The 13,429-nt window shown below is 50.1% G+C and overlaps 1 protein-coding gene across 8 annotated transcripts in view; it reads left to right on the top strand.

Moving 5' to 3' along the window:
• The window catches only part of MTSS1 (MTSS I-BAR domain containing 1), a 136,205-nt gene that overhangs the window by 112,906 nt on the left and 9,870 nt on the right, over window positions 1–13,429 (top strand). For all 8 annotated transcript variants that reach the window (XM_087825481.1, XM_087825480.1, XM_087825479.1 and 5 more), the window contains exons 7-10: window positions 6,994–7,151; window positions 8,591–8,698; window positions 9,911–10,008; window positions 12,209–12,419. In XM_087825481.1, coding sequence (XP_087681607.1) covers window positions 6,994–7,151; window positions 8,591–8,698; window positions 9,911–10,008; window positions 12,209–12,419 — 575 coding nt within the window. The remainder of the gene's footprint in view (window positions 1–6,993; window positions 7,152–8,590; window positions 8,699–9,910; window positions 10,009–12,208; window positions 12,420–13,429) is intronic.

Below are 13,429 nucleotides of genomic sequence, written 5' to 3'. Positions count from 1 at the left end.
AGACTCATGGAAAGAAGAAATACAGAGTGATTTAAACCCTTCTTTCCCCAGGAATAAATATATTTATACATACATATATATCTAAGAGCATATATGTGTGTCTGTTTATATCAGAAACAAAACCTGTAGGGCCACAATCAATAAGTCCCCCAAAATAATCCTAATCAGATTTGGTTGTATGAAGCTGGCAAAGTATCTTTAACTTTGTCCCCCCAAAACCAGAGAGTTCTGTTCAAAACCAAGAATTCATTTTAAAAATTTAAAACCAAAGTATTTCTTATTTCAGCCGAGTCTGTGAAATTGTTCCCTTCAAAATACCTGATCCTCAGATTCAGTGATCGACACGACTCTTGCCTGAATGTTGAACCTCATGCTGTGGGTGATTTTGCTACTAAACCTTCGAGTGCTTTGGGCGTCTTGTGGCTGTCCGTCTGTCTCGGAGGGGCCTGTCCCTGAAGTGTCCCAGTGGTTGACCTGCCCGCGTGTGCCTGCGTATCTGAGCGTTCACACTGAGCAGTTCCAGAGGGGTGTTTGGGTTGGATTCTGTCCCTGACAATGAACCAGAGCCACACAGGTCTCCCCTGACAGGCGGGGACACAGCTCTGCATCGACGTCCCCTCACGGTGCGTTGGGCTATTCTTCCCCAACTTTAAAAATGACGATCCTCATGTTGTGCTGGTGAAACAGCTGGGACAGTGTTTAGTGGACCTTTGGAAGGAGGGTGAGACCGCACTTTCTATGCTTATTGGGATATAATTCATGTAACGTGGCCTTCGCCGTTTTGAAGTGTCCATGCCAGCAGCTTTCAGTGCATTCACAGTATTGCGGGGCCGGTACTGCCATATAATTTCAGAGCATTTGCAGCACCCCAGAAAGTCACCGCCTGCCTTTTAAGCCATCGCCCCCTGCTCTCCGTCCCCCGCCCCGTTGCCGAGGGAAGCTGAGAGATTGTGCTGTAGTTCGAGACCTGACATGGGTATAAATGACCCTTTTATCTTGCCCCAGGTTCGGGACTAGGCAGAGGTGAGTGGGGACCCAGTCATTTAAGACTTGACTTTCAGGACTGTGTGGAAAGTCCTTGAAGACTTCTTGGCTTCTAGAAAATTCCACCATGACAGTGTCTATTTGGATTAGATAGTAGCCTGACTGGAATCTTCGTTAGCAAGTGGCTTTTGTTCAGGCAAGAGGTGACAGTGGCCAGGGCACAGGGATGGAGAGGTGAATGGGTTCAAGAGCTGTGTAGGAGGAAAGTAAGGGAAAGGAGGGGCTGAAGGGGCTGCAGGCTTCTGGATCTGGCCACCGGGTGGAGGACGGTAGTGTGTTTCTTTAACCACATGGGAGGAATCATCTTGATGACGTGAAGATTCTCAGAGAGACAGGTTGGCGTGAGATGGTTTCCGGTTCCCTGACTGTCCTGTGTTAGTCTTTGCATCAAAGGACACTGATTGCTCAGGACCAGCGAATCTTGATGATGAAACCCCTACCTTTAGTGGGAGGGTCATGGGATCTTTCAGATTTCTGTGCATCAAAGAGGACCTCAAACTGAATGCTTATTTTTTTTAAAAAACTCACTGTGCCCCTGCTGAGGTGCCCAGTGTTAGAAGGACAGCTTCAGGGACGCTGTGTGGCCGCCGACAGTGTCTGATGCTTACCCAGTGCCCACCACGTGCTGGGCATTGTGCCAAATGCTTCATGTGAATGAGGTCATTTGGTCTCAACAACCATCTGAGCTAGGGACTGAGTATTTTTCACAGCTCACAGATGAGTGGAAACTGAGGCACAACGTGTTGAAAGAATAACAGAAGTTGAGTTTGAACATTTTTAAGTCAAAAGGCCTCCAGTCTATCTTTTGACCTTTCGCTGTTTCCACTTTGGGGACAGTCAAGAACTGTTGCGGGAATTAGGAGATGTATAGAGGTGTAACGAGAGCCGCCTTTGGGTTGGAAACAGGAAGTTTTCATTCCAAATTCGAATCCCTGGCCTCACCTTGCACGCCCGTTTCTCTGTTTATACCCCATATTTCACCGACTCGAGGAGGCCATCACTCGTAAGATGCACCATTATTTTCTAAACCACAAAGAAAGAAACCCCTGCTGATTAAACTACGATGACACACCATTGATTGTAGGACAGACGTAGCTTGATTTGTGAGGTGCAAAAATGTGAAAAAGTGGGCATGTTAGAGTGAAATACAGTATTTGTGTCAGGAGCAGATGGGAGTCATTTTGTGGGATTCTAACAGCTTCCTCAGACGTCTGTCTCAGGAAAAGAAACGCCTCTGGATGTTTCTCTGACGGCGCTCCTGGCCCGGTGTGGCCGGCCGTTCTCCGCTGGGAAGCCCTCAGCCTGAGCGTGGCGTCCGGCGTGGCCCAGCCGCAGGCCCGGGTGGGAGGCTCCTCAGCGTGCTGATCTCGCCGACTGGCCTTTTAATCGGGCTGTGGGCGGGTGCAGACCGTTTAGCTCCTGACAGCTCGTTCCTAGGGCTTCTGTTTGCTGTGAGCATGAAGCGGGGCTTCTGAACCAGAAAGACCGAGGGTTGGGGCCCCCCCTGTGCAGGCCACTTTGCCTCCCTCAGTCTCAGTTTCCGCCTCTGTCCAAGGCGAGTATTAACTCCTGCCTTGAACATTTAAGTAAAGATTTTAAAAAATAAAGTGTAAATGTTGGGAAGATATGGGATCTTCATTTCATTCCAGAAGCTTTTGTAAACTCTCCCTTCTTATTAAATGGAGAAACCCCATCAAATTGTCTTTTCTTTAAGGGAGCTACTTTGGCTCATGGCATGGTGCCCATTAATACCCCAGGAACATTTTTTGTAAAAAGAACATCATGCAGTTTCCCCTCAGGGAGCAGAGGGCTCCTGGCTTTTGTGCATCAGAGTTCTCCAGTGTGACAACAACCGAGACCTGGAAACTGGCAGAGGGGAGAAATTCTCAAGACTGAGATGACTTAGATTGTGCAGAAAAGGTCACAAACAATCCTTTGCTCAGGAATTTTATCTGGAAAACCCATTTAAGGCACCCTCCCTTCTTTTGGCTGCCTGGCTGTCCTGGAATTCGCTAGTTTTATGGTGTTAGGCCATTTAAGGCCACAACGACTGAGCCAGTGAGCAAATGCAGATGAAGTCCTCCTGTCATCGCTCGCAGGGGCCTGCGGGCCTGCGTCCAGGCAGGTGTGCGGGGTGGGAAGACGGCTGAGCAGGAGCATTCGTGGGGCTTCCGATCAGCAGAGGAGACTGACACACTCAGAGAACTAGAGACGTAGAGATGAAATTTGTCCTGCGGAGTGTCGTGAAGGATGTGTATAAGGAACTTCTGAACTCGCAGAACAGGATCCCGATCTTGAGAGTTTGAGGAGGGCTTGCCTGAGGGTGGAGACCTGCAGGGTGAGCAGGCTAGGCAGGTGGGGGGAGGGAGAGCATCTGTGAAGGTGGGCTGGAGGGTGGGGGGGCAGGGGCCTAACAGGCCTGAGGCTGTGAGAGGACCTGCTGACCCATGCGTGCCCTGCAGGACAGGCCCTGTGAAGGACTCTGGACTTTTCTTGAAAGAAACAGGAGCTATTGACAAGAAGTGATAATATTTGCATTTTGAAAGTAATTTGGGGCTGCTGATTGAAATGCAACCAGGGTGACATATTAGGGGCCCTTGCAGCTGTCCAGGTGAGAAACCAGGACAGCCCAGTGGGGGTGGCGATAGCAGAGGCAAAACGAGAGGACAGCGTGAGTCCATGTGGGAGTTGGAGTGGCCAGGACGTGTGCGGAGGTGTCAGGGACAGCTGGCTGTCTTAATGATGCTGCTGGAAGGAGGGCAGCAGACAGGCTTCTGCACAGTACACCTCTGACTGTGGGCCTGAAAAGACTGCTCTACCTTAAGGCCAGTGCGTCCAACTGGGACGTGGAATCATCTCCTCCACAGTTGTTTTTTTATAAATAATATGTTGTGTTAGTGAATTTAAGAAATAAACATTGTGTTTTTAGGTTATGATATATCCTGAGGAGAAATGTACTCACTGTGACTATAATTATAGCAGTCTTTACAGATGATACTTATTTTAGAATACCACAATTTGAAAGTCCTTTAATTATAACACAATCCATATTTAAAATAAGTGTGCTATAATTATGGAATCATTTAAATTTATGTTTACGAGATTAGATAACACTTACTTCTGGTCACTTTGCTTTTCGAAGTAAGTATATTTTTTAAAGTCAGTGTTATTAATTTCAGATAGGCATGTGCCTTATAACTCGTGAAAGGAAGTAAAGATACACATTCTTCCAATTTCTTAGTTATAGGCTGATAATAAGAGAGATTGTTGCTGAGATCAAAGTTTATCCAAGCTGGTTTGGTCATGCATTATGGAGGGGATTTTTGTTCGTTTGTTTTTTTAATCCTCACGAAAGATATTTTTTGCATTACTTTTCAGAGAGAGAGGAAGGGGGGGAGAGAGAGAGCGAAACATCAATGAGGGAAACATGGGTCGGCCGCCTCCTGCACGCCCCCTACTGGGGATCCAGCCCATAACCTGAGCATGTGCCCTGAATGGGAATTGAACCAGCAACCCTTCTGTGCATGGATGACTCCCAACTAACTGAGCCACACTGGCCAGGGCAAGCATCATGTGTTTTAATCTACTGTCTCCCTCAACTCCCTTCCACCCTCCTCCACTGAAGTTAAGAGCATCCTGACTTGGTCTGCAGCCCTCCCCGTATTGAGGTTAGAATGTCATGGGAGAGGCTGAAAGGCTTCTAGAAGGCCCAAGATCAGCCACGCTGCTCTGCAGGCTGCAGAAGGGCAGGGAACGTTGGCAGCATCCCAGAGCCTCACTGCCAGAGGCCTGTGTCATGTACACATTCGCTGTATGTGGCTTCAGGTGCCCAAGCCAGCATGTGAAATCGAGGAAGAGGAAACCCACAGCTCTCGTAGTGGTGACCCTGGCTTCCCTCCTGGAGCTTGCGTGCTCAAGAGTGAGTGCCGGCTCCCCCAGCAAAGCCCCGGGAGAGAGGGGAGAATGCTTGTGTAGGCCTCCTGGCCGGTAAAACCTCGTGAAACCTACGGCCTGGTGGCCAGTTAGTATGTGGGCATGGCTCCCCCTGCACCCTGGTGGGAGAAATCGAAGCAATGGTGGAGGCCATGGAGGAAGTCACAGCTCATCCTGGGGGGTAGACAGTGACTAAATGAGGGAGTGGGGGGTCACCTTGAGAATAAGCGGGAAGTTCCCAAGCAGCAAATTCTTACGTGATGTAATTGTTGGATACGGTCCCTCCATGGATGCAGAGCTGCAGGTGGTTGTACCTTCCATGTGTGTGCTCACTTGACGAGTGAGAGTTCTACACACAGAGCATTTGCTGTGCCTTATGGACACCTGAGGCATGTCCAGGGGTGACCTCTGACTGCATAGGACTCTCCCTTTATGTGCTGACTCAGAGCTTCATTGCTGCCTTAGAAGTGACTTCCTTAATGAACTCCAGTGACCTCTTTGGCTGGGATGTTCTCGAAGCCTGACCCCTTGCTCCAAATGAAGCCTTCCCATCTGCTATGAGCGAAAATACAGAATATATTCCTACATTGAAGGCAATTTTCCCTGACTCCTTTCTTTTCAAACCAAATGATGCATTTAAAGTTCTCTGTGTCATTCTTAAGAAGGGTACATGATGATGGGTCAGGAGCCTTCCTAGGAGGCCAGGGGCTTTTGTTCATGGGCTCGAGTCAGTGACAGAGGGATCAGGCTGTGCGGGCTCTGTTCTCTCTACCTTTTCCCTGAATGACTCTGGACAAGTCCCTCGCCTTCTCTTGGCCTCAACCTCCCCAGAAACACCAGCAGGTGGGCTTGTATAACCCCTAAGACCACCTCTATCTCTAATCTGTATTTAAAACAATTAAGCATTTGTTGAGCACTTGTTGTATACACACACATGGTATTGTACTGGGGGCTGGGAAAGTCCACGAGCCTGCCTTGGAGAGGTTTAGAAATTCTTCCTCTGGTTTGGATGGTGGGCAGAGCCCCTGCATGGGGAGCCCAGTGTGGAAGGTCACATGCTGGTCCCCCAGGTGGTCACCCTCGTTCCCACCTACCCATCAGGTTTACAGTAGCCACTCCCTCGATGCAAGGCCCTTTTGCCCATGTTTATCTTCTAGAGCAGCAGACTTTGTCCCTAAAGGGCCCGATTGTAAAGTCGTTACAGAGATGCTACCCTGCAGTTATTGCAAGAGTGGGCCCAGTCAGTATGTAAATGATGGGGCGTGGCCATGTTCTGATAAAACTTTATTTATAAAGACAGTTTGCTGACCAAGTTCTAGAATTATTTAAAAGGTTAGCATCCTGTTTTAAACTCTAGAAATGGTTGCTTCTGTGTGGGTCTGTGGACCTGGCTGGACATGGGCCCAGATCAGCATTGACACCACCTTCAACTTTTCCCCAGCTGAGACCTGACTGTAGGTGTTTCTATTATGGGGCTTGTTTTATGGGAAGTGCATTCAGGACTCTCCACTGGGAGTTCAGCTAACTACCAGGGAGTCCCAGGGGCCCCCAGAGCCAGGAGAGCTGATACTGGCCACCCTGCCTTCCGGGACAGAAACTTCTGTGCAAACAGAGGCTCTTTGATTGAGGTTGGCCCAGCAAAGCCAGCTCGTGCCCCTTTTTGGGAACATCCACAGGCCCTCACCTTGTTCACCCTCAAGCCTCTTCAGAATGTTGTCAGAGGAAACCATGTCCCTGGGTTTGGTTGGCAGAGGCTCTGTGGGGTTGCCCAAGGCAAGAGGGCAGGTCAGGAGTTGTCACCCCAAAAATCTTCCTTGTAAGAATAAGCCAGGCTCATGGAGCATTGGCAGTTGGAAATGGCTAGTCGTAGAAAAACCACCTTAAAAGCTACAACTAAATAACTTTTTTTAAGTTTCAGAAAATTGTGGTTTCCATTCTAGCACCCAGTGGAAGAAGGGCCATTGTCCTGGGAGCTGGTGTTTCAATAGCCATGCTGGGGCTTTGTTTTGTTTGCAGGGAGAGGTGACATTCAGCCTCAGTTGGACAGTGCTCTCCAAGATGTCAACGATAAATATCTCCTGTTGGAAGAGACAGAAAAGCAGGCAGTCCGGAAGGCTTTGATTGAAGAACGCGGCCGGTTCTGCACCTTTGTTTCTATGCTGCGGCCAGTGATCGTAAGTCAGTGGAAAGTTCCAGAAGGCCTACAGTGCCAGTTGAGAGGAGACTCTCTCTCCTTCTTTATTTATCCACCTTTCTTGAGTCATTGGGAATCTGCTGTGCATCAGGAATCATGATAGGAGTTTTCATTTATTGATCATGTCTAGAGACCAGTACTTCTCTGTAAGCTGTTGCTTGCCGCATGGCCCACTGCTTGTTCAGTTCCTAGCACCCGTTGTTCCGCTTACATTTCTCCCCAAGTCAAGAAAGCCTAGCTGAGTGGTTCTCAAAGTGTGTCCCCAGGCCAGCAGCATCACCTGGGAACTGGTTAGAAATACACATTCTGGGGTCCAACCCAGACCTGAGTCCCAAACTCTGGGGGTGGGGACCCAGTCACCTGTGTTGTAAACAAGCTCCCCAGAGGATTTTGTGTCCCACTAGCCACGCTGAATACCAAGGAATAACCATGAGAGTAATATGGGAAGAGCCTTAATGAATCACGTAGGTGGTTTTTTTTTTCTTTTTTTCAGTATGACTTTATTGATTTTAGAGAGAGAGGTAGGGAGAGGGAGAATGAGAGAAAAACAATGATTTGACAGAGAAACATCAATTGGCTGCCTCCTGTACACCCCCCACTGGGGATCGAGCCTGCAACCCAGGCACATGCCCCGACTGGGAATCGAACTGGCAACCTTTGGTTGCATGGGATAACACCCAACCCACGGGGCCACACCAGCCAGGGCAAAGTAGGTTTATTTTTTAAATAAATCCTTTGCAAACCATAATTGAGAACTTCAGCTGGAGGTGTTCTTAAAGCCAATAAGAAGACACCAGCTTGCCTCCCTGAGCCCCAGCAAAGTGCCTGAATAGGACCTGTTCCCCTGAGCTAGAGCTTTCCCATGGTCATTCCTGCCTAGGCCACAGCCCCAGCTTGGCACTCGGTAAAGTGAATAACTGTTTCTGCCGTAGTCCCGCGTTCCTGCATCACTCACCATTTATTAAGGTTGTAATAAAAACAAAGAGGGCATTTAACCTCTGTTGAATACACGTGTCACAAAGCTCTCTAAGATCTAGACCAAAATACCTGCTAATTGTGTCGTCGTTGAGTGACTTCAGAGGAGCCCCCCCCCCCCCCCAACTTATGGAGGGGCTGGGCTGTGGGACCTGTGAGAAGACACAGGCAGACCTTCCTAGCTGGCCCATGAGCTTGCCTTGGCCTTGGATCGCCACTATCTGGGGCACACAGGCCACCCCAATTATGGCAGATTTCCTTTTCCTTTCCATTTCCCCAAAGAAAGGGCTGGTAGTGCCTTCAGCAAAGATGTCCCAGTCTCAGGGGGCTTTTCTGAAGAGTCAAAAGAAAGGGTCAGACAGTGACCTTAATAAAAGCGGTTGGACCAAGACAATGAAGGGAGCCACTCGCAATGATGACGTGCTGTGAATCCCTGTCATTCAGGAAGAAGAAATCTCGATGCTGGGGGAGATAACTCACCTTCAGACCATATCGGAAGACCTGAAAAGCCTGACCATGGACCCCCACAAGCTGCCCTCCTCGAGTGAGCAGGTAGGAATGTTGGTTAAGCACTCGGGAGAGTGAACCAAAGAGATGAGCTTCAAGGTCCTGAGGGTCCCTGAGCCATCCTCCTGCTCAGAGCCGCGTGCGTGTTTCACACGGGGGTGCAGTGACCATCCTCGCCAGCCCTTGCCGAGCGCCTGCTGTGTGCTCTGTGACAGGCTTCCTCGCCTCATCTTTACTAATGTCCCCATTTTATAGGCAGGACTTCGAGGCACTGGGTAAGGTCACTTAACCAGGTTCACCTAGCTGGTTAGTGGTAGAACTGAGACTCGAACCAAGCAGCGGTTTCCAGAGCTTCTGCTCTTAACCCCTGTGTTCACCTGCCCTCTAGAAGCCCTGTCACAGGAGCGTGGCGGGAGCGTCCTGGCCATCCTTTGAAGTGTCCTAATTAAGTAACGCACGAAGGTCTCTCCTGTGAGAAAGGTGACATTTCTTGTGCTGATTATTTGGCTCATGTGACATTAATACTGTATCAAGTGAGAAGAGACATATCTGGGGGAACAGCTGATCAGCCACATCGCGGCTTTTGCCCTTTGTATAAAATTCTTATCTCCCCCCTGGAGAGCCAGCCCAGAGGCACATCGGAAAGCTTGTGTCCGTGCTGTGAAGTTGCCCTTACGAGGCCGCAGCGGGCGGGCGTTCTCGCTAAGTCCGTGCCTGCGGAGCGCCGCCTGTGTGAGCAGAGGCGGCCCCTACACCCAAGCAGCTCTTTGTCAAGTGAGGGAGACGGATGTAGAAGTAAATGTGAAGGAATTGGGTTGCTCTCGAGTTTGTCAGGTTTTACAATATCAGATCCTGGGCAAATAGGGCACAAGTGGCCACTAAAGCTCTGATGACTGCAATGCAAGGGTGGCGAGTCGTGAAGCCGTCACTGTGTTTGTGGTGCCACGGAAGTCCTGCCAGATCCAGGGATGAGTGTAAACTGTTTATCTGTCACTGTGTCTCTCTCTCCTTCCCTTTTTTTAACTGATATTTCAACCCCCTCCCAATTAATTCTATTTTTGCTTATCTCAGAAAAGGATTATGACCTTATTGGATTAGTAGTGTGGTTCTTTAATTTAAAAAACAACCGTAACAACATTTCTCTGTAATCCCCACGCCTGGATGATGGCAGCATTTTGATGTTATGGGTTTTAAGATGTGACGGATAAAGTTTCCCTTCTCAGCACCTCACTCACCCACCTGGCTCTGTCCCCGTAGGTGATTTTGGACTTGAAAGGTTCTGATTACAGTTGGTCGTACCAGACGCCACCCTCGTCCCCCAGCACCACCATGTCCCGCAAGTCCAGTGTCTGCAGGTAAGTGGAGCTGGCCCTGCCCCTGCTCTGCGGACAGTTCTTTACAGTAACGTGAGCAGCAGAACAGCCTCCCCTTTCGCAGGCCTCGCTTCCAGCAGGAATGGTGATGTGCTCGGCTGAAGGAACTCCCTATGATTTTGGTCTCACTCTCTAGTCTCTGAATTAGTTTTGGATCAGAAGGAAAACCCCGTTGGCCCCATAGATGAGTGAATGGAGCTTCCTCGATTTCAGCTGCGTGTTGAGATTTTCCCACTGTATGAAATCGCATTTGACTGTCTTACTCCGGTACAGACTGAGCTCACCATTGTCAGCAAGTGGAGGCAGTAATAGTGGCTTGTGCCTCAGTTCCTCCAGTTCTTATCTCAGGGTTTCATAAAGCAAATGGAATTCTTGCTCTGTTAACCATTACCCACCACCACCACCGCTCTCGACTAAGTATTGTTACTGCCACACAGAACCAGCTGGAATAGTGGGGTATCTTTTGCCTTCTGCAAAAGTGTTTTCTAGCAGTTTTCTGTTAGAAAACCATTCTTGGCTTGCTGATCACAAAGTCTGTTCTCTTCTTGAAGGATGGAAACTTGATCACACACCACTTCTCCCTCGGTACACCCCACCCGCCGATCTTTTTTGATGTTTCAAAGCCGAATGAGTTCCATTTCCTGTGAGTTAGCACTGAGAGGAAAGAGCAGGAGCCATCTGCCGAACCTGTGTGTGGTTGTGTCTCTGGACACACTGTGTGTGTTTCGCTTCATAACTGAGCTTGTACAGTAGACACCAAGCAGGAAGTTCAAACTTTAGGTCTTCCATCCTGACATGGCGCAGCCTGAAAATGCTGGTTGGCTTCATGTCGTCTTTTGTGTGTGTGTGTGTATAACGGATCTACTGCTTTTGTTTGTTTTTGGTAACCGAGAAAACTTTATCTCATATGTATAAAGCAAAGCTGCACAAGTATCTTTCCTTCCTTACGGTGTTAGTTTCAATAGAAAATCATGACGCAGGGACATCGGTGGTGAGCTGGCTGGAGGGCGTTGCCCGGCTTCATGGTCAGTCCCGCAGGTCCTCGTCTGCCCGACTGGGGAGGAAAGCAAGACTCACAATCACTGTTCCCGCAGCAGTGACTTCTCCCAGCGCTCGCCAGTGCATCTGTCAGAACTTGTGCACCAAGTAATCGCAGCGTAGCAGTCACGCGGTCCTTAACTGCTGTCTTAGCCGCCAGAGTCTGCAGGGTTTGACAGGAATCTCTTCCAGGGTTGGGAGCAGAAAGCACAAACTTTCCAATCCCAGGCCCGGCTGTTTATTTCATCCCCTCAGATGCTTCTATAGCTGCCCTTTATATGTCAGCTCTGCTTACTTGTTTAGTTTTCTGGTTTTCATAATCTGAGTTATTATACAGACTGTAGAGCCATTTCTTATGGCTGGAAATGGAATGTAGATGGAACACCTGGTGGTGTGTGACTTTTCGGCACCCTGTTCACTGTTTAGTCTCAGTAGCAAAGAGCTTAGCATGGATTGCCTCTAGGCGCTGAAAGTTGCCTGCTTCTTGCCAGGGGGACTGTTAACACCAGGCCCACAGATACTTTAACAGAGAAACACCTATTATCAGAGTAGAGCCATTCATTAAAGCATCAGCTTTCTTAATAAAGTGCTGACACAAACACAGAGTTGATCTGCTGATGTTCTTTTCGGTGGCCTTGGACCAGGCTCACCTAGGATGAAATCACCTTGAGGTGCCCGTTGGCGCCTGTACCGCCAAAGCAACGGTTGGCTGGATGACCTCGGTCTCCTGGACCCAGATGGTCCGACCAAGGGTGACACTTGCACATTCCATCCAGGTCACACTCCAGGGCCATGGTTCCGGCTGGCGGACGGCAGAGACGATCAGCCTCGTCTCTTTTCATGCCACAGACCCCAGGCCCGTCCCCTAGCTTTGGTGGTCGATGACATGGCAGAGTTGGGCAGGACCTGACTTTGTAGAATCACAGGCGTCCGTCAGAGAACTGAGTCCTGGCAGCTGGCTTTTTCCCCTTGGCTCACAGTGGAAACAGCACTTTTGTTCACTAGCTTAATGATTTGGCATTTTGGAAACACGTCTTACTGCTTGTGCTGCTTCTCCGAGGCAGAGAGCCGATTACATCGTGCTGTCCCCTGCTCTGCCCCGTTCTCCGGCCCCCCGCCGCTCACCCCGCCCTCTGCCCCGCAGCAGCCTGAACAGCGTGAACAGCAGCGACTCGCGCTCCAGCGGCTCGCACTCGCACTCGCCCAGCTCCCACTACCGCTGCCGCAGCTCCAACCTGGCCCAGCAGGCTCCCGTGCGCCTGTCCAGCGTGTCCTCCCACGACTCAGGATTCATATCCCAGGACGCCTTCCAGTCCAAGTCGCCGTCCCCCATGCCGCCAGAGGCCCCCAACCAGGTAAGGGTGCCCCTGGCTCCAGGAGTAGCTGTCGTGCCTGGTGCCCAGACCACCACCGCTGGCTGGAACCAAAGAAGGACCTTGGCTTGGACAGACAGACCTCTGTCTTCTCACACAAGAAAACTGGTTTAATTTCTCATCTTTAGCTGTGTTGTTCCCCCAAAGGGAGAGAGACTAGAAGGTGAGCTTGCAGCCTGTGTTCATGGTGGTGACGGCTGAGTCACCACATTGATTTGGGAAGTTCTCACACGTGAATAGACAGAGTCAGAGGTTTGCCTACTCTCTGGCATCCCTGTAAGTGCCTGGCTTGGCATGATGCTGTAGTTGATGGGCATCTGCACAGTGGGGCCACCCCTTCCCCATCCCTGGTTCTCTCTGAGATTCCGTCATGGGGCGGTGCCTCAGAGCCTCTTTGTCACTATCGGGTTCCTCTCATCAGTTTATGTTGAGAATGAGGCTGACTTATCACAGCTCATGCTGCCAGTTCTGTTGGCACTTTGCCTGGGGAGAAGGGGAGGTGTTGCATCTCTTCTCCACAGCGGGTTACGTGGGGCTGACCCCGCCCAGCCCAGTGGGTCCAGCCGGAGCAGAAGGCAGGAGCTGGGCAGGGATCGGAACACTCCTCGCTTGCTCCGCTTTCTGTTCCTGCTCCCCTGGTGCCAGTGTTTGGTCTCACACTTAGTAAGCAGCACAACCTAGAGACCAGGAACCAAAAAATGTCCAGGGTGCCCACAGCGCCATCTGCCAGGCAGTGGCTTCGAGCATGTCCTGTCCATTTTGAGGCTGAACCATACGCAGCCTTTCATCCAAGATCCTGTGGATTCAGAAAGTCACACGCTCGTCTTGTTTACCTGAGTATCCAGTGTGCCCGACAGTCACATCATCTCCGGTGTGCCAGGCACTGTGCCTCCTGCACGTGTGTCCTGTGTAGTCCTCCCAGCAACCGCATAGAGTGTCTTAGTGCTGTTTTGTGGAAATGGAGGTTCGGAGATGTAAGTCACCCGCCTGAG

The sequence above is a fragment of the Miniopterus natalensis genome, chromosome 16, assembly GCF_054644295.1.
Source record: "Miniopterus natalensis isolate mMinNat1 chromosome 16, mMinNat1.hap1, whole genome shotgun sequence".
NCBI lineage: Eukaryota > Metazoa > Chordata > Mammalia > Chiroptera > Miniopteridae > Miniopterus > Miniopterus natalensis.
Note: the sequence above shows the minus strand (reverse complement) of the source record. Positions and strands in the feature narration are given on the sequence as shown.